Source organism: Magallana gigas, chromosome 6, assembly GCF_963853765.1.
Source record: "Magallana gigas chromosome 6, xbMagGiga1.1, whole genome shotgun sequence".
Taxonomy (NCBI): domain Eukaryota; kingdom Metazoa; phylum Mollusca; class Bivalvia; order Ostreida; family Ostreidae; genus Magallana; species Magallana gigas.
The window spans coordinates 12549482-12567582 of NC_088858.1; the positions used below are offsets into that span (position 1 = coordinate 12549482).

At 33.4% G+C, this 18101-nt stretch overlaps 2 protein-coding genes across 6 annotated transcripts; one reads left to right on the forward strand and one right to left on the reverse strand.

Moving 5' to 3' along the window:
• Nucleotides 1–498: 498 nt before the first annotated feature.
• On the reverse strand, nucleotides 499–5819 carry LOC105322158 (ankyrin repeat and SOCS box protein 3). Of its 5 annotated transcripts, none has more exons than XM_011420704.4 (8): nucleotides 5749–5819; nucleotides 4782–4938; nucleotides 4139–4237; nucleotides 3691–3843; nucleotides 3331–3588; nucleotides 2714–2894; nucleotides 1834–2585; nucleotides 499–1405 (listed from the first exon to the last, which is right to left on the reverse strand). In XM_011420704.4, the coding sequence occupies exons 2-8, from the start codon at nucleotides 4876–4878 to the stop codon at nucleotides 1140–1142; spliced, it is 1806 nt and encodes a 601-aa protein (XP_011419006.3). In that variant the 5' UTR covers nucleotides 4879–4938; nucleotides 5749–5819; the 3' UTR covers nucleotides 499–1139. The 5 variants fall into 5 exon arrangements, with proteins under 5 accessions (XP_011419006.3, XP_011419008.3, XP_011419003.3 ...); XM_011420706.4 differs by having other exon boundaries at nucleotides 3691–3840; nucleotides 5640–5792; XM_011420701.4 differs by having other exon boundaries at nucleotides 5640–5792.
• A 1685-nt stretch (nucleotides 5820–7504) lies between these two features.
• Nucleotides 7505–17649, forward strand: LOC105322157 (U4/U6.U5 tri-snRNP-associated protein 1). The gene is made up of 19 exons (XM_011420700.4): nucleotides 7505–7824; nucleotides 8222–8294; nucleotides 8572–8639; nucleotides 9034–9169; nucleotides 9295–9397; nucleotides 9505–9582; nucleotides 9798–9894; nucleotides 11302–11444; nucleotides 11586–11795; nucleotides 12038–12162; nucleotides 12319–12494; nucleotides 13473–13603; nucleotides 14423–14584; nucleotides 15149–15250; nucleotides 15427–15508; nucleotides 15615–15717; nucleotides 16168–16405; nucleotides 17033–17151; nucleotides 17397–17649. The coding sequence occupies exons 1-19, from the start codon at nucleotides 7599–7601 to the stop codon at nucleotides 17425–17427; spliced, it is 2403 nt and encodes an 800-aa protein (XP_011419002.3). The 5' UTR covers nucleotides 7505–7598; the 3' UTR covers nucleotides 17428–17649.
• Nucleotides 17650–18101: the final 452 nt, after the last annotated feature.

Genomic DNA, 18101 nt, shown 5'->3' on the forward strand with positions numbered 1-18101 from the left:
ATTTTTTCCTTCTTATACCAGGGATGTATATACGTCCCAGCTTATATTGATTGAATGCTGATGAAATAGAGAATAGGCTTTTTAAAATCCTGGTTGAGGAAAACAATTGTCATGGTGATGCAATTTTGATAAGTAGCAAACTCAAATTATGGGATTCATTATTATCATCTTTCATTCAATATTCAAAACATAATTTAAAATATACAAAACACAAACAAAAAATAAACTTTTCTTTTTTATTTCCTTTTTAGTATCCAATTTAAAAAATGGTGCAAATATCTTTACAGCTCTAATTGATTTTGATGGTTCTTATCAGAAAAATTGTAGTTCACCACTCAACATAAATTAGAAACTTCAATGGAGATATATTCTATCCATTACAGGCGGCCCCTTTATTAACATCAACAAAGCTACATGAGAGTTATCAAATAACATGTTCCCAGAAACAGGTAAATCAAATGTGCATAAGTAAGTTCAATAACATACAAGCTGTATCATCTGGTTGGAATGTGTACCAAAGAAATACCACACTTTACAAATAAATGCATATGTGTAAAATAATATCACTACTAGTACTAAAGCAGACATGCCAATAGTGTGTTGATATGTCTGTGCACTACATCATCATGGAACACAAAATCACAGTAGTGTATCTCTACATGCAATAGCACCATGTCATAATAAGGACACTTTACATGTCATTATAGAGACTGACTTAAGCATGCACTATCAGAGATACATGTACTTTAAACAAATACATGTGTATATACAAGCAACTCTTGTACATGTACCAACAATTTACATGTACCAAGAGACATGTCCAACAACAAATATAAATTGACAGATTGCAGAAAAGATAAACACTAGATTCACAGTACTAAAGAGTGAATGACATTCATTTTCAAATCATAACTGTGTCCTCTTCATTAAAAGAATGCCAATTTTTGGTAGATGTACTATAATATCTTATCAACCTTTCAATGCATAGAACTAAATTGGCAAACTAGGAATGCTTAATTCCTCTAGAAAAAAGTTTGGTCAGAATAGACGACTGAAAAAGACCCCAAAATGATTTTGTTTGAGGACTATGTACGGTATTCATAATCTTTATTCCGCTGGCTTGTCATAGAAAATGTAGTTCACATATTCCATTTCTCAAAGGTTTCTTCATAGTAATCAGTCCCTATTTTAGAGGAAGAACAAATATTGATGTTTTTAGATGCATAACCGAGTGAATCGACGATGAGAGAACTAGCTTTGGGTCCATAGTCCAGAAAAAGCAGATATTCTTGGAGGAGACTGGGGATAGGAAGGGAACGGATGTGACGTTCCTGGTATCGCCTCTTCCTCGCAAGCTCTATCACAATGGAACGTCTACAGGCATGGGCCAGGCTCTGTGTGGAATCTATAACAAATGAATAAAATGTCAACAAAAATACATGCATAATGTCCTGCTGTAATCTGTGATAGGACCAATTATCAAAAACATTCACATATTCACCAGATTTCATTCAATATTGGCAGCTGTGACCAAATTCTAATGTAAAGACTCTTTATATATTTATATCATATTCTTATAATACAGGTATCATCATATTCATATACAGTGATTATTTATATATTTTATTCAGCATTGTGCTCATACTAGTGAATCTGCATATCCCAATGATTTAATTTTAAAGTGTTAATACTTGTACAGACTGTTTCAGGTTCTACATAATAATCAAGGAGCATTCTTTCTTCAATTTTGAAAGTTATAAAAAAAACTATAAATTTTGAAAATTCACTTACCATAATTTTATTAAAAACATTTTTCTATCCCATTTGACTTACCTTCAATGGTATTGAAGTAAGAGATGACTTCCTCATTATAAACATGTTTCTTGAACTCCTGACTGATGGACAAGTTGGTACAGAACGTGAACAGCAAAGTCAGAACAGGCCACAGATTGACAGTCATGCTGCATTTGTTAAGCACCTGGTACAAGTTGTACTTAAACACCTCTTGGTCCTTGTCAGTGTCTCTGATACAGCTCACCAAATCAGCTTTACATAAGATAAGTTTGCAAAGATACTTCCCAAAGATTTCCTGCTTCACACCTGTTTCTGAAGTCACTGTTAACAATGTTTTTACATCTCTCTCAATGGCCATTAATGTTGTCACATTACCATTGGCTAGAGAATGATAGATATTGGGGTTAGCTCCGTATTTTAGAAGCAAGGTAAACAGATCACTATTGTCAGAAGCAAGGCTCATCAGTAAAGGAGGTAACTCCTCTGGTGTCTGCGCATTACATGGAAGTCCTTTATCAAGCAAGTACTTGACACCAACCAGTGTCCAATTCAATGCCACGTGACAAAGAATGGACACATTTGTACTGTACTGCAGAGTTGTGAAGAGAGGGTTGAAGTGAGCGAACACTCCAAGTGGGAGCTTAGTACAGATATCCATTCCATCCTCCATCAACATTTCTAGACATTCAGTGCTCGATGCCTGGATAGCCATCACTAACGGGTGCATGTTTTTACTGACATTTCTGTACAAGCAGTCTCTATCTGTAACAGGCAGCAGGACTTTTAGGCATCTATAACAGAAGATACAGAAATATTAGTTTCATCATTTGGTGGTGTTGGATAATTCATTTTCAATACATGTACTATATGCACATTTAAAAACTGAAAATACAGAAAATGAACTGAGCTTTACACTGACTTTGCATGCTCTTTGTAGATGGCAAAATGTGCTGCCACACCCATGTACTCTGTGACTGGGATGTTGGGGTTGGCATTGTGAGTGAGCAGCAGCTTGATACAGTCCTCATGGCCCTCCTGGGCCGCGATCAGAATGGGAGTGGCATTGTCAGTGGTGGTTTTGTTGACAGCCTCAAGCTGACCTTTACAAAAAAGTTCCTAAACATTGTCAGTGCTGTTAATCATCTTATAGACTTCTCATGAAAAATCTTTATATACAATTATTATAGATATTTTGAAAAATTCAAATATATTGTGAAGCTACCCATTTTTTCAGGTACATGTAAGATAATTATTCTTCATTCACAATTTCCGGCTATATTGCAAATATATATCATGATAAACCATTGCTTTTAAATATCAACATGTCTTTGCTATGAAATCTTAAACCACTATGGGATTTTTTTTAGATAAAGCAGTCGCAGTATTCAAAGTAGGTTTTACAGTACTGAAGAGAAAACTACCTATTTACTACATAATTTTATTCATTTACAGAATCAACAATTTATTAATTACTTAATATCCCCTTTTTTTAAATTTCTATCTGAAATGTTTTACAAAACTATAAATCAATTTTACCTCTGTCTTTGGCACATTTCAGCAGAGTTTCAAGGCAGTGTATGTGTCCAAACTGAGAGGCCAAAAAAATGGGTGTAAGTTTATGGTCAGCCTCCAGGTCTAGATAACCCCCCTGGTCCAGCAGTAATTCCACCATGCCACTGTACCCTTTCTCTGCGGCTAAATGTAGGGGAGAGTACCCAGTGAACACCTGTCTGTTCACATCAGCTCCGTGCCGCAGCAAACATTTAGCACAGCTTAAACTGTTTGCATTTACAGCTGTAACAGAAGAAAAATATTATATATTTAATAATTCAATTATTATTATTTGATTTCATAGATTGAAAAATTGTTGGGAATGAATATTTCTAAATTACCAACCTTCAAACAGTGGTGTGTACATTTCATTTGTTGGACTATTAACCTCAGCTCCATTTTTCAGCAGCATCCTGGTACATTGTAGATGCCCCGCCCTCGCTGCGAGTAGCAAGGCTGTCTCACCCTCAAATGTCTTCCAATTCACATCAGAATCTTCTGTCAAAATCAAAGGTCCAATGAATTTTATGTTGTAGAAAAAAATTAACATAATTTAAACATGATGTCTTCTTAACAGTAAACTATACGGCACTATCAGTAACAAGTCTTACGACATACTATCTACAGTTTAATGTGGACAATCTTGATCAATTTCATTTTCCACCAAAAACATGAGGTAATGAAACAAATAAATACATTTCATTAGATGCAAAACTTAATTTCTTAAAATTCCATGCATCAAATCTTATCTCTGGCATGTGTTTTAATTGTAACCGACATCCTCTACTCTGACCTTGTCTAAGGAGAAATTCTAGACAACCAGTGTTCCCTGCATAAGCAGCTTCATGTACAGCTGTCCAACCTCTGTTGTCACGGACATCATAATGTTTACCTGAAATTATATAATAAAAACCTACAAGTACTCAGATCACAATCATCAAATTAGCACAGATTCTTATCATTATTCTTATGAGCATATCTATCTTTTGTAAAATGCACCATATACAAGTGAATGTAAATGAAGAAAAACTTAAAATGAATTTTTTGAAAAACCTGCTTTGACAGTGTAAAAGAAATGGTCAGGATTTTCAATTGAATATAAGGCTGAGAAAACACTCTCTCAGTAAAAGGGAGTACTTTTTTAACTGAAAGTGTTGATTTTTCCAACATTCAATAGCTTTCCAATGTTTGGATAAATATATTACTGGTAATAGCATTTCTTCCATAACATAATCTTGTGCTTGGCAAGAAATAAAGTTGATAATAAAACAAAGGACCCCAATAAATGATATAGATTAATATGATATATTTTCACCATGCAGTCCAAATACCAGTGTCGAGGCCATGATCATAAATTGAATATCATTACCCTTCATTCATCTTTGAAATTACATTCTTAGGAAGAGATGGATTTTTTAACACTGACACGAGTTTACCTTGCCATATCAGATTCTGCAAGGACACCAAGTCTCCGATTCTTGCTGCTAAACCAACAGAGGAACAGGAGTCTGTATACGCTTCAGTAAAATCCATTTGCCAGGTCACATTTCACAAAGAAGCACAAAGCTAACCTCTACAGAGATTTTTCATTCCCTAAAAAATATATTATTAAAAAAATTATCTACCGGTAGTATTTTAGATAGAATTCATTTGTTTACATTACAAAAAGTTACTAGTAAAACTTAGACATTCAGACATTTCATTAACTAAATTGAAATCTCAATACTAATTTAAAACATTCTAATTGCATTGATATGATTTCCCACTTTCTATCCAACAGTTATAATACTAAATTGTTAATTTCTTTGGACCTGGTTTTCCTATTGTTTTCCAAAGAGGTCACCAATACGCATTTTCACATCAATTTATCAGCATCTTCGCTAGCCAAGGGTTTTCGGTCCACTTTGCTCCCCATAAGGTTTATGGGGAGCAAAGTGGACCGAAAACCCTTGGCTAGCGAAGATGTTTATCAGTGGATTTAAGCAAACTGACCAAAGCATACCTCAGTACACTAAGCCTTAAAGATCAGATTACGGATCTGAGTAGGCCCTAGTTCAGTTTTGGGCTTTTTATTTTGTTTTGTTATTTTTTTGGGGGGGGGGGGGTTGCTCTTACATAAAAAATTCTGAATATAAATTTTGCGAATTTGCATACTAATCAAACTGTGATGCATTCACATTTGTCGTTTAACACTTTTTGACATGTCCCAACTAAGACAAACAACATGAACAATGATAAAGCAAAGTGGCTTCCAGACCATAGTATAACATTTTAAAACATTTGCTTTTACTTGCTTTGTGCTTTAAAAAACATTATATTCAGAAATTCCGTAAGGCATTTCTTCATATGATGAGACAGTGTCGATACACAAAGTAATCTACTGATTTTCAGATTTAGCAGTACCATTTTGGTTCGCCATTTTTAGGATAAGTTGTTCATACAACAATTCGTTTTCATTTTAAAATACGATATTGTTCATGCATTCCCATTTAATTACAAATTTTTGATTAAAAATATTTTAAAACAATCAGATGATATTTAGTCTCAAATAACTTTTTCTAAAAATATACATTTTAAATGTGTCTGAATTGCAACGAAACGTATATGACTGAAATATTGATAATCTTTTTTGGCCATGGGTAAAACAAGATATCGGTCAAAACCGAGACGGACGATCATGTTAATATTTACAACCACTGCGTATTTTCTCCTCTATTTCTAGCAAAACGATTTTCATTCACAGCGCTATAGATACTAACAGTGCCGAAATCTACGGCTTCAATCTAATTAGTTTATTGAGATTGGTCTAAAACTTCAGTTACCACAAAAAAAAAAAAAACAATAAATAAAAAAAAATAACGAAATAATCATCTTTATGTCGGACTAAAATTTCCGTATATGAAGTATTTTTGATTTGAACATATTTGTTGTACAAAAATTACAACAGGGATTGGACACAAGTTCAAAAACTTAGATCGCCCTCTCCCAATACAAGTATATAATACAGTAAAAATAATGTATACACAACATGTAAGGTCAACAGATCATATGACAGTTATACATAAATTTTCAATGGTGTCAATTATTTCTTTTATCAAATGAACTGGTGCACATTAACCATGATTTAAGTGATTTCTCCAGAGACATAAATAAATAAAGATGTAAATATTTAAACAATAAATCTTTTTTTTGGTGGTGGTTCATGCGGGTATGAAGCTAGCGACATTGCAGAAAAAATACATAACACGTGTAAGCGGATAATGTATTTTTTTCTCCAATGAATGTTAACGTTAACACCAACGCGGGTTGTGGGGTTTTTTTTTTCTCCTATAATGTTGCTACCTTCATACCCGCGTGAATCAACAAACAAACCATTTTATTGTATAAATAACACACATCCTTCCTAATATTTATGAATAAATAAGAATACATGAAAATAAAAAATAAAGGAATAAATATGATGTTTGAAATGTCTCTGAATGAATGATGTGGTAGATTATAAAAGTCCTCTCTTTAATATATATGTAGTTTATGCCGAAGTTACTTTGCTTTTTTAAATTTTTGAACTAAATTCATTAAAATTCTGATTTTATATTATGACATGGATGGAACTATATGAATGTGCTGGAAAGAGTGCATCATTATTTTACGCTCAATTTCGTTAGTTTTAGTTTGATAATTATAAGGTTTGAGATTACATCGACTTTTCTCAAATTATATATGACTGAGGAGGAAATATGAGAAATTTACACTGAAAAGAAAAACATACCATAAAATTGATCTATAAAAGATAAAGAACTATATAAAATTAGTAATATAAAAAAAGTACTTTTCATTGTAAAAAGTATTTAAATTATGACAATGATAATAAATCATTCGTTGACAAGTGTACACGCCATTTGAAATGTTTTGATTTTTTAAACCTGTACAGACCGACGCAAAGCAACCATATATTTGCGAGCTATCTTTTTTTAATCGTTTTAGATAAATACTGGTTTTCCAGGAAGAAATTGGCTACAATAAAATATTAAGTTTAGCTGATCTTGAACTTTATATTAAGTATAATTAATGGATCTCAATTTGCTAACCGCTTGTCAGTACATTCAGTACTTTGATTTTTTTACGACCGCAACCGGCATATTATAACCTAGTTTACCAACACCCTTCACTTTACGCTTATGTTTCGCACAGAAAACGACGACAACGATAATTACGATTATCAATAACAATCTTTTAAAACCGTATCTGACGCAATGGGATCTTCCAAGAAACATAAAGAGAAAGATAAAGACAAGGAACATAAAAAGAAAAGGAAACATCGATCTCGTTCTCGATCTAAAGAGAGAAAAAGACATCGGCATGACCGTGACAGAGAATATTCGGATCGTGAAAGATATCGCAGAGACGATGGCTTCCACGAGAATGAAGATTACTATCCCAGAGAACTGGATGATGTTGATAGCAAGAGTTCCTTTAGAGGTACACCAAGAAACAAGATGATCAAATCCTTAGCATAATTAATAATTGGCATATAACGCAGTGATTCAATATGCAGCTATATTCAGATATTGTGGTGAATTTTGTTTTGAGAATTAGTGAACTTATTTTAAAAATGTTTTATGAAAATCGATGAAACTTTTTTTTAGCAATATTAATTTTAACAACCGATAGGGTGTAAGCTTTTTATATATGACCCGAAATGGTTAGAATTTTCTTATTGCACTGAGTCATTCAAGTCATACACAAATGACTTGAATTGTATTTTGCTACAGTTGTCCAATATTATTAATTCATGATTTTTTAATGATATACAGATAGCTTGAAAAAGCATATGTCAACATATTTTCCAATTACTAATTGTTTATCTTACATACAGAGTCCTACACAGATGCTCCAGAGACAGCGGGAGGATCCAGTGGGGATGTCTCTCTCAGCATTGAAGAAACAAAGTGAGAATATCTCTGTAACATTACTGAGAGGGGTATTGAATATTAAAGTCAGTCAAACACATTTCTCACTTTACTGTGAGATTAGATTTGGACTAATAATTGATAGCATAAGTTTAATCTCAGTCGGTTATTTGGTGTTAGAGAGGAAAATATATGCAAGTAAGAATAACATGAATAACAGGAGGGGATTGGGGAATGTAAATTTTTGTTTGAAGAAATGTTCTTGCATGATATTCACCAGATATCTTCATGTAACTCTTAATATTTCTATTCATAGTCGCATCCGAGCCAAGTTAGGATTAAAGCCCCTTGAAGTTGGTAATGAGAAGAAGCAGCAGCACACTGGTATGTTGACGTTATGCTTGTGGTAAAGTTATATTTATCTGTAAATGATATTAATTTCATGATAAATGAGGATAAGTTTGTTCAATTGATAGAAAATTGGTTCAAGTTAAGAAGTATTTATACCAAAGTTTTCAATTTATTACAATATCATAAATTGCTTATTACCAGTATTTAGAACTCTATTTATATAAACTTGAAAAAGAGACACTTTGTTCTATTAAACTAAAAATCTCAGTCTTATGTATTCAAATTTTAGTTTTGATTATATATTGATTCTAGATCTGTATGGCATTCATCTCTTGGTTGGACACCAAGTTGTGATTTCATGAAATGAAGAACCTACAATATTGAAGCTATTAGCCCAATTACATTGATTTCTCCTCTGGTATTTTAGATGATGGTTACTTAATAACACAGGAAGGGGATGTTCATAAGCCTGCACTAAGTATAACAAAGAAGAAAGAGACTGAAAAACTCTCAGAGAGAATACAAAAAATGAAGGATAAAAGGAAAATCAAAGATAAACTTGGGTAGGTTAAAAATTACTTTGCACCAGAAAGAAATAGCAATGCACCATTACTTTGCCAAAGATATGTTACGTTTTAAGCTTGGTAATTTGGTTATGCTAGTTTTATAAGAGTGGTTTGTTTTCTAGTACAATAAAAACCCTGGGAGAGAGTGATGAGGAGGATGATGCATTAGCATGGGTGAAAAAAAGTCGACAGAAACAGAAAGAAAAGGAGCTGGCTGAGAAAAGGGTAAGATAAAGTTGTATGACAAATTAGTTTATGAAATGATTTACCATATAAACTCTCTAGTATGCGTATACCTTCACTCATGCATTATGTGTATCTGAACATTTCAGGCCAAACAATTGATGGAACTTGATGAGGCTTTTGGACTTGAGGACATTGTTAAGGAAGAATTCAAAGGCAATCAGAAGGTGAGTTAACAAATGCCTATTTAGAATTTTCCTCTTTAGATAGTTTGAATTTTTTTTTCTAAAAAAATTCTGCTCTAACTTATAAGCCTCAGTCAGAAGATAGATATAATTACTGATCTTTTGTATTCTGGTATTTATATATGTACATCCATGCAGATATTTGTATATTTACATTTTGTTTTAGACAATGCATGATTTATATTTCATTCTAACAGGAGTACACATCAAAAGATCTCAAGGGTTTAAAAGTTGAGCACTCTGTTGACAGATTTAAAGATGGACAGGCTATCATCTTGACACTTCAGGACAAAGGTTTACATTTACAATTGCATTTGCATTTATAGTCAGTGTTAGATTTCCCCATAAATACATGTACATGTATATGTACTTTTGCAATTATTTACATGTACCATTAATTTATGACTATGTACAATTTAATTATTTTCACTAATGAAATAAACTGTTGAATTAACCCTGTATTGGACATTTTATGATAAGCCTTTTATTAATATGTAATATCTTCATACAATTTATCTATTTATCTTCATAAAATTTATCTATTGATTCAAATATCTGACTTAAAGTAGTCCGAGTATCGCACTATGTCATAATACGGATTTTACAATATTGGTTCGACTATTACAAAGCGTTTTTGATACCCGGTATTGATTTTGCTCTACATCGCTGTTGTAAACAATGGCAATAATAAGCAATTAGAACGGTAATATATGTATTCTATGAGAGATAGAAATGATTAATGTTGAGAAACTCGATTCTGTTAAAGTAAAATGAAAAACGAAATTTCTGATTAACCAGGATCTCAGGTATGCTTATATCTTCTTTGTTTTGACCCCCCCCCCCCCCCCCCCCCCCGAATTTTTCTTTTGCTAAAACCGGTTTAAATTTAGAGACAGAAGCTATTTCGAATTTAATCAATCGTCAATTAATTAATGTTTAAATCATATCTAACATTGTTTACAGATCTAGGCAGAAAACTGTAGCAAAATGTGATTTTTACGGATTTTTTCGTCAGGGTCTGCTTGGTTTAGAGCTTATAGCGTGAAAAGTAATCCGTCAACATATAATTTATTTCACCAAATCTTTTTTCTAAGATGTCAATCTATAGAATAAACACCATGAATTTAAGTTTGAGTCCATAAAATAGTAAAAAAATTACCAAACGCGATACTAGCATTGCATTTTTTGTATTCTATTTTGATACATCAGGTCCATAAAGCGTACTTACTTACAAAAATTTGCGCAAAATTATTGATGAGATATGGCTTAAATAAATATTTATACTCTATTTTGTATGTTCAGTTCTAATTTTTCCAAAATTGGTAATTATTTTTAGGAAAAACGGACGTCTCACAAATTTCATAATTGTCAATAATGTTCGCAAGGGGGTATACCCGTCTGAGAGGTGATAACAAACAAACTAGCATGTAAACATACATATTTTCTTTTGTATATGTATTGCTAGAATGTATATTTATTATTTAAAGCTAAGCTTTTAATGATTGAGCCCATTTAGTGCCGAGTATAGGACTACCTTAAGCAGATATACCACATCTCAGAAAACACGTTTTAAAGAAAATGCAGAAAAGATATCACTTTCTAGTGCTGAGTACAATAAATTTTAATCTAATGTTGATGGCACCATACATGTACAAATACATTGTATTTTACAACGTACAACATCTTTGTTTTAATTTGAAGGGGTGCTGGATGAGGAAGAGGGAGACACTCTGATTAACGTGAACATTGTGGATGATGAAAAAGCTGAGAAAAATGTGGAGCTTAAGAAAAAGAAGCCAGACTACAATCCTTATGATGCTGGCGATGTGGATGAATATGGAATGGTAATACATGTATTACTTGTATATGTTTATAAATTTACTATGCATATACATTGAAAATATTGGTTTGTTTGTTGCATACCAATAACAATGACAATTATTTTTTTGTTTAAATACTGAAATACATTGTACATGTATTTTCAGTTTAAAGAGAAGAATGTTCTTGAGAAATATGATGAAGAAATAGCAGGTGCAAAGAAAGAGAAGTTTCAGCTGGGATCTGGTGGGAAATTCAACACAGACCCAGAGAAACAGATGGACGAGATTCGTCGACAGCTGCGAGAACAAAGCGAGTCCTTGGGAGGCGTGTCTCTGAATCCCATCAACGAGTACCTTACCCCACAGGAATTAGCAGTTAGTAGATCACCATTGTTACATGCAGTTCATAATATTTTAAATGTAGTTAATGTTTCAAGCTTGTAGATTTAAGTTGTCTATATTGTGCCATTACTTGCATACATATGAAATAGATTCTGTGAGTCACTAAAGAAATCCTGATTTTCATTTAGGAAATTCTGAATTTTTTTGGGTAGGCTTTGATTAGAATTTATTAGCAAATTGATTTTTTTATTTTTATGTGTATATTTAAAAAAAAGGAAGCTGCCAAGTTTAAGAAAGTGAAGAAAAAAGTGAGAAAAATCAGAAAGAAAGAGGCATTAAAGGCAGATGATCTCCTTCCCCTACCAAATCAAGATCTTGATGACACAGATTATGGACCAAGGTAAAATTAAAACTCTTAAAAAACACATACGCAGTGTAATATCCTAGAAAAGCAGCATGTATACTTGCAGAAACTTAACAAATACTTGTAAATAGAGTTAAATGACAGGTATTCTAGATCTAGTGTTATTTTGTTCAAGCAAAATTATTCTTTCAGAAAAAAAAGCAGAGGATATATAAAGAAAGAGGAGGAAGAATATCCGGATCAAGCCAGCCATGAGAATAATGGCTACGGACAGACCGCTCCCATTGTTATAGACTATGCTCATGGTCACACTGCGGTCACCGTCAAAGAGCAGCCAATGGATGTAGACCAGCCCGATGAGGAGGAAGGTAAATGTACACAGTTCTTCGGTTAAATGTCATTCAAAGACAAATTCATTTATCGCATGATGTGGGGATGGCGTTTATCTATTGAGGTGGAGTTTAATTTCATGACTTTAAGAAGCAATAGAAATGAACTAGCCAAATTGCCAATGAAAGGGGCATGGTCACGATTTTGGTCATATATTATTTTTCTGTTTTTAATGTTTACAATGCATTTCCAATAGTCAATTAAACTTTTTTACCGCGTTTTCCAACGGAAAAATCCGGTTATTAAAATGGAGAAAATGGCGGCCGGGTGGGCGGCTGCCAAAAGGGGTACCCTCATTGTATGGATAACTCCTCCTACAGTTTTCAAGATAGGAAGTTGTTCTTTTGCAGATTGATTGTACACAGATCATAATTCTAGGATTTTGATTTTTGATTATTTGTGAAAAAAATACCAGGTTTTGAACTTGGTCATTTTTGTCAAAATAATGCATATACATGTACATGTAGGGTACCCTCATTGTATGGATAACTTCTCCTACAATTTTAAAGATAGGAAATTGTTCTTTTGCAGATCAATTGTACTTATATCAGAGGTGTGCATATTGTTAAGATTTTGATTTCTATAGAAAAATAAAATTTATAGAAAAAAAATACCAGCTTTTGAACTTAGTCATTTTTTGGCAAAATACTGCATATAGGGTACTCCATTTCACTGGATACGGTAGGTAGTGTTTATCAATTATGGGTTGACATGGATTATGGATACAGTTCAAATAAAAGAAAACCCGGTTTGCTGTCACATTGACAGCTTTCACTTGTTAAAACATATTTTTGAGTGAAATGTTGTCAAATTTAAAAATTCGAAACCATTGATAGCATTTTGATTATAATGAACTTTAATCAACATTAATATTGATAGATGTCCCGTACCACCTTAACTTTATCTTGATGAAATTGATGAAATTGACTTAAGTGATTTGTTTGTTTGGTTTTAAGACTTAATCGGTCCAGATGAGGATTTAAGCAAAGTTGTGATAGAAGAGGATGAGGCAGAGAAAGAACTGCACTCTGCTCTGTCTAAAGCCAGGAAACTAAAGCAGAAGAAAGAGGGCTCAAGTGTGAGTAAGGTAAGACTAGTGCAAAGCAAGTTCCTTTTTTATATCACATGTAAATGTATCTGACAAGCAGATAAACATGAAACAGGACACACTTTTGTATATTTATGCCCCCCTTCGAAGAAGGGAATGCATATTGCTTTGCTGCTGTCTGTCGGTCGGTCCACCAACAGTTTCCGTTCATTTTCTTCGCAGAGAATTAACATATTGAAATGAAATTTGGTATACAGGTTCATCATGATAATATCTAGGTCAGGTTCGATATTGGGTACGATCGAGAAATTTTGGACAGAGTTATGGCCCTTGGACGTAGAAAAATTCTAGTTTTTTGCAGTTTCCACTTATTTTCTTCGCAGAGGATGAACATATTGAAATGAAATTTGGTATACAGGTTTATCATGATAATATCTAGGTCAGGTTCGATATTGGGTACGATCGAGCAATTTTCGACAGAGTTATAGCCCTTGGACGTAGAAAAATTCTAGTTTTTTGCAGTTTCTGCTCATTTTCTTCGCAGAGGATGAACATATTGAAATGAAATTTAATATACAGGTTTATCATGATAATATCTAGGTAAAGTTTGATTTTGGGTATGATAGAGCAATTTTCGACAGAGTTATGGCCCTTGGACTTAGAAAGAAGTTTACGTTCATTTTCTTTGTGGATGTTTCCATAGGAGGGGGGCATAAGTGTTTCACAAACATCTCTTGTTTCAGTTAAAGTTCTCATTTGTTTGGAGAGATGTAGAACAACTGTTATACAATGTATTAATTAAATGTAAAGTATAATGATGTAAATGTTCATGTATGGTACAATGTTTTTACCTTTAAGGTAGCAGAACAGGTGCTCTCCAAGGTGAAGGCTGAACCAGAGGAAGCCCTGCAGGATGGGAACATTATCCTGAATGCGACGTCTGAGTTCTGTAGAACACTGGGGGATATCCCGACATACGGACAGTCAGGGAACCGAGAGGAGGACCAGGAAGAACTCGTTGTGAGTCTATTTATATACACGTACATTATGAGCATGTATTATGTTGTACTGATGTAAAGTATGAAGGGGAAAGTGTTAATACTTTAACTATTCTGTATACTGTAATCCAATGTTTATAATAAGTTGGTGAGATTTTGCAAGAGCATTGTTGTCACAAATATTCTAGCCCAAAGTGAGTTTTTTTTAATGTTGTTTGTAGTTGATATATATATTTTATATTGAAAAATGAGTTGTGAAATTCATTTATAGCAAACCAGATTGATGCTTATAAATAATGAATATAATTAGGTTTACAGTTTACAGCTTACAACTACTGTATATTTTTGTAGGCCAAGACTGCTATTTTAGTCTTTTAAAATACATGTACAAAAATTTCTGTAGTCATCAATTCAGAAATTGCAAATTATAAACTAGCATAATGATAAATGAACCTATTTTGGAATCACAACATAAATTTTGCACATGTACCAGTATAGTTAAATCTGCCCTATCATTTTGTGTTCTCCTGATTTTGATGCATCTATTTCCCTGCAATTTACATGCATTTTGATAATTGGTTTTCAGGATTTTGAGAAGGAGCTTGAGGATAGAAAAAAACAAGAGGAAGACGAACAGGTTACTGGATGGAACGCGGTGGAAATTGACGAGACACCTGTTAATATCACCGTAAGTAATATATGTATATGAGATATTGGTCTCTGGAAATTTGATGATACGCTGGAATTCACAACTCCATAAATGCAATGCGGAGCAGTTGCATTTTTGATAACTTAATACATGTATTCACTAAAAACATAATAATTGCTTATTGTCTACATTTAATACATGTACTTGTAATACAGGGAGAGGAACAGGCTGTGTTAGATGATGAGCCGGTTGTAAGCTCTGGTGTTGGAGCTGCCCTGGAGTTGGCCAAAAAGAAAGGTGTGTGGGGGATTTCCCTGTTGTTTTATCATCAGGCACTTGACATTGTAGTCAGCAAATCTTTGTCAATTTGTGTGATGTGATGATTAATTCTCTCTGTCTGCAGGCTACATTGAAGATGAAGAAAAGAAGCTGGCAGGAGCCAGGAGAAGTAAGGCCAAGGAGGAGCTGGAGGTCCAGAATTACTCCATAGAGGACAAGAGATATGAGTAAGTTCCTGAGCAACAACTGGCAAAACAGCGACTCAATCAACGCAATGTACTGTTGTGAAGATATCGCTCATTACTTAACACTGTATTTAGTCCATCCTTAAAAAAAAAATTGCCGTCCAGTCCAGGGGCTTTTTTACCCATGAGGAAGGGAGGGATTTTTTTTTTCAAACTTGAAGTTTAACTAATTAAAGATTGGTAAAAAATAAAATCTCCATTTAAAAATATTTCTTCATTTTTTGCTAATAAAATTTTATCAGCAGGGGGTATTTCAATGAGGCCAAAAGCAATTCAAACGAACAATAATTTTATTTTGGCCTCACCTCTGGTGCTTTGCTACGGCACATATTCACAAGATGTTTTGATTATGGCTGGTGTTCATCTCACCCAAAGTTGTCAACATTTTTTTGTAACTTGAACACTGAAGTTTGATATTAATTTAATCTTCAGCGACCTTGATGAAAAATATAGCAGGAAGAGGGATCGTTACAGTGGGGGAGGGGGGATGATTCAGGACTTCAAGGAAAAAGATGGATACAAACCCGACGTTAAGTTGGAATATGTCGATGACAGTGGTCGAATGCTGAATCGAAAGGAAGCTTTCAGGCAGTTGTCTCACAGATTCCACGGAAAGGGTTCAGGCAAAAAGAAAACAGAGAAACGAAGTAAAAAACAACAGGAGGAGCAGGTATCTGCCTTTATATTTTAACCACCTGTCTATAAAAGATGTTAAACTTTACAGCTTTGTCCAAGGTCTTTGTGTGCTCTTTGCTTTAAAAGCTGGACACCGCTCTTAAATGGACACTGTCCAACAAATTTCTCTTTCATCACTGGTATCCCTACACCCCTATACAAGCCACAGACCTGTTAACAGTTTAAAGAATTTTGCTGTAAAGGTCTCACCTGTGTAGATGTACTTCTTGCCTTGCTGTGTTACTCGGTAGTGATGAAATAATCAAATTTTACCAACTTTTTTCAAGCCAAGAGAGTACTTACACCAGTTAAACAGGTCAATGCATTATTTACAAACAGAATATGCACATAAAATAAGAAATATATGCATAAAATCCAAAGACCATGAAAGGGATACCAAGCGTTGGCCACGGGTTTATATATCTGTGTGACGATTCCTATATACGAGCAATGTCCAGTTTTAAGTTGCCTTAAAATATACATGTAGAAAAACAAAACAATCTCAAGTACTTTGAAGAATTATGCATATTCAGATTATAATTTGCTGTGAAGAAAAAGGAATAAGATGCACAAAAGATTCATGTTAAACTGAGATATATTCAATATTCTTGTTGTATTTTAGTTAATGAAGCAGATGAGCTCTACTGATACACCCCTCGGTACCCTGAACATGCTGCAAGAAAAACAGAGATCAGAAAAATCTCCTTACATCGTGTTGTCTGGCTCCAAAGGATTTTCATCGTAAGTAGTGTGGAAACCAGTGTTGTAGAATTTAAGAACAATACAAAATCCATAGGTCCATTAGACTTTGTTATGATAAAAAAAATTACTGCATTAAGTCAATTCATTGCAGTTTATTACTTAACACTTTTGGATTACTATGAATTCTTGTAACCCAAAAATACTCTGTAAAGGGGTGATTGAAGAACTTAAATTGATTTTTCTAATTGACCATTGAAATTTTTTACCCGTTTTTTTTTCTCCAGAAATTCCATCATCAAACCAAGCCAAAATTGATTTTCATGAGAAAAAGCGAAGTGGATTTTCTGTTTAGGACTTTTTTAGTTTATATGAAAGAAATATTCCATCATCCAGTCACAACCGAAGGGATTGAATCTCTTGTTCAATTGACTTTGTAGACCGCAGTTCACATGCAATGTTTATTGTGTTACATAACATTTGATTGTCATTATTTTATCATTATTAAAATAACATACAATGAAACTTGAACAAGTACTATTTGTGATTTCTAATATTGCATGGCCTTTTTTTCTCACTATATTGTGGTTTCATTATTATTCAAGGGTATCAATTTTCGTGGATAAGTAAAAATTACAGTTTTAAGGATGCGTAAATTCGTGGCCAATGTCCCTATCAATACAAATGTTAATAGAAATTGCACTTCAATGAACACTTAATTTCGTGGATCAACGTAATAACGAAATCCACGAAAATTGGTATTCATCAAATATTGATGAAACCACAGTATTGGATTGATATTCAAAACTTATAACATCATACAAGACATTTGAAATTATTTCATCCCAGTACTTGAAATATTGTTATTCTGAAACTGATGAGTTGATGTTGACAACATTTTCATTTCAGTCTATAAAGACAAAATATTGATTGATGTCCAAAATTATTTTAAGGACACAAAACAATACGTTTTCCTACGTACATTCTATATT

Excerpts from the sequence above, each read along its gene's own strand:
- LOC105322158 (XM_011420704.4), bottom strand. The coding sequence starts at position 4,878 with ATGGATTTTACTGAAGCGTATACAGACTCCTGTTCCTCTGTTGGTTTA. Across the intron at positions 4,238-4,781 it reads GCAGAATCTGATATGGCAAG|GTAAACATTATGATGTCCGT; the intron begins GTAAACTCGTGT and ends ATATAATTTCAG. Across the intron at positions 2,895-3,330 it reads GAAATGTGCCAAAGACAGAG|GTCAGCTTGAGGCTGTCAAC; the intron begins GTAAAATTGATT and ends TTTTTTGTAAAG.
- LOC105322157 (XM_011420700.4), top strand. The coding sequence starts at position 7,599 with ATGGGATCTTCCAAGAAACATAAAGAGAAAGATAAAGACAAGGAACAT. Across the intron at positions 7,825-8,221 it reads TAGCAAGAGTTCCTTTAGAG|AGTCCTACACAGATGCTCCA; the intron begins GTACACCAAGAA and ends TCTTACATACAG. Across the intron at positions 9,583-9,797 it reads AATTCAAAGGCAATCAGAAG|GAGTACACATCAAAAGATCT; the intron begins GTGAGTTAACAA and ends TCATTCTAACAG.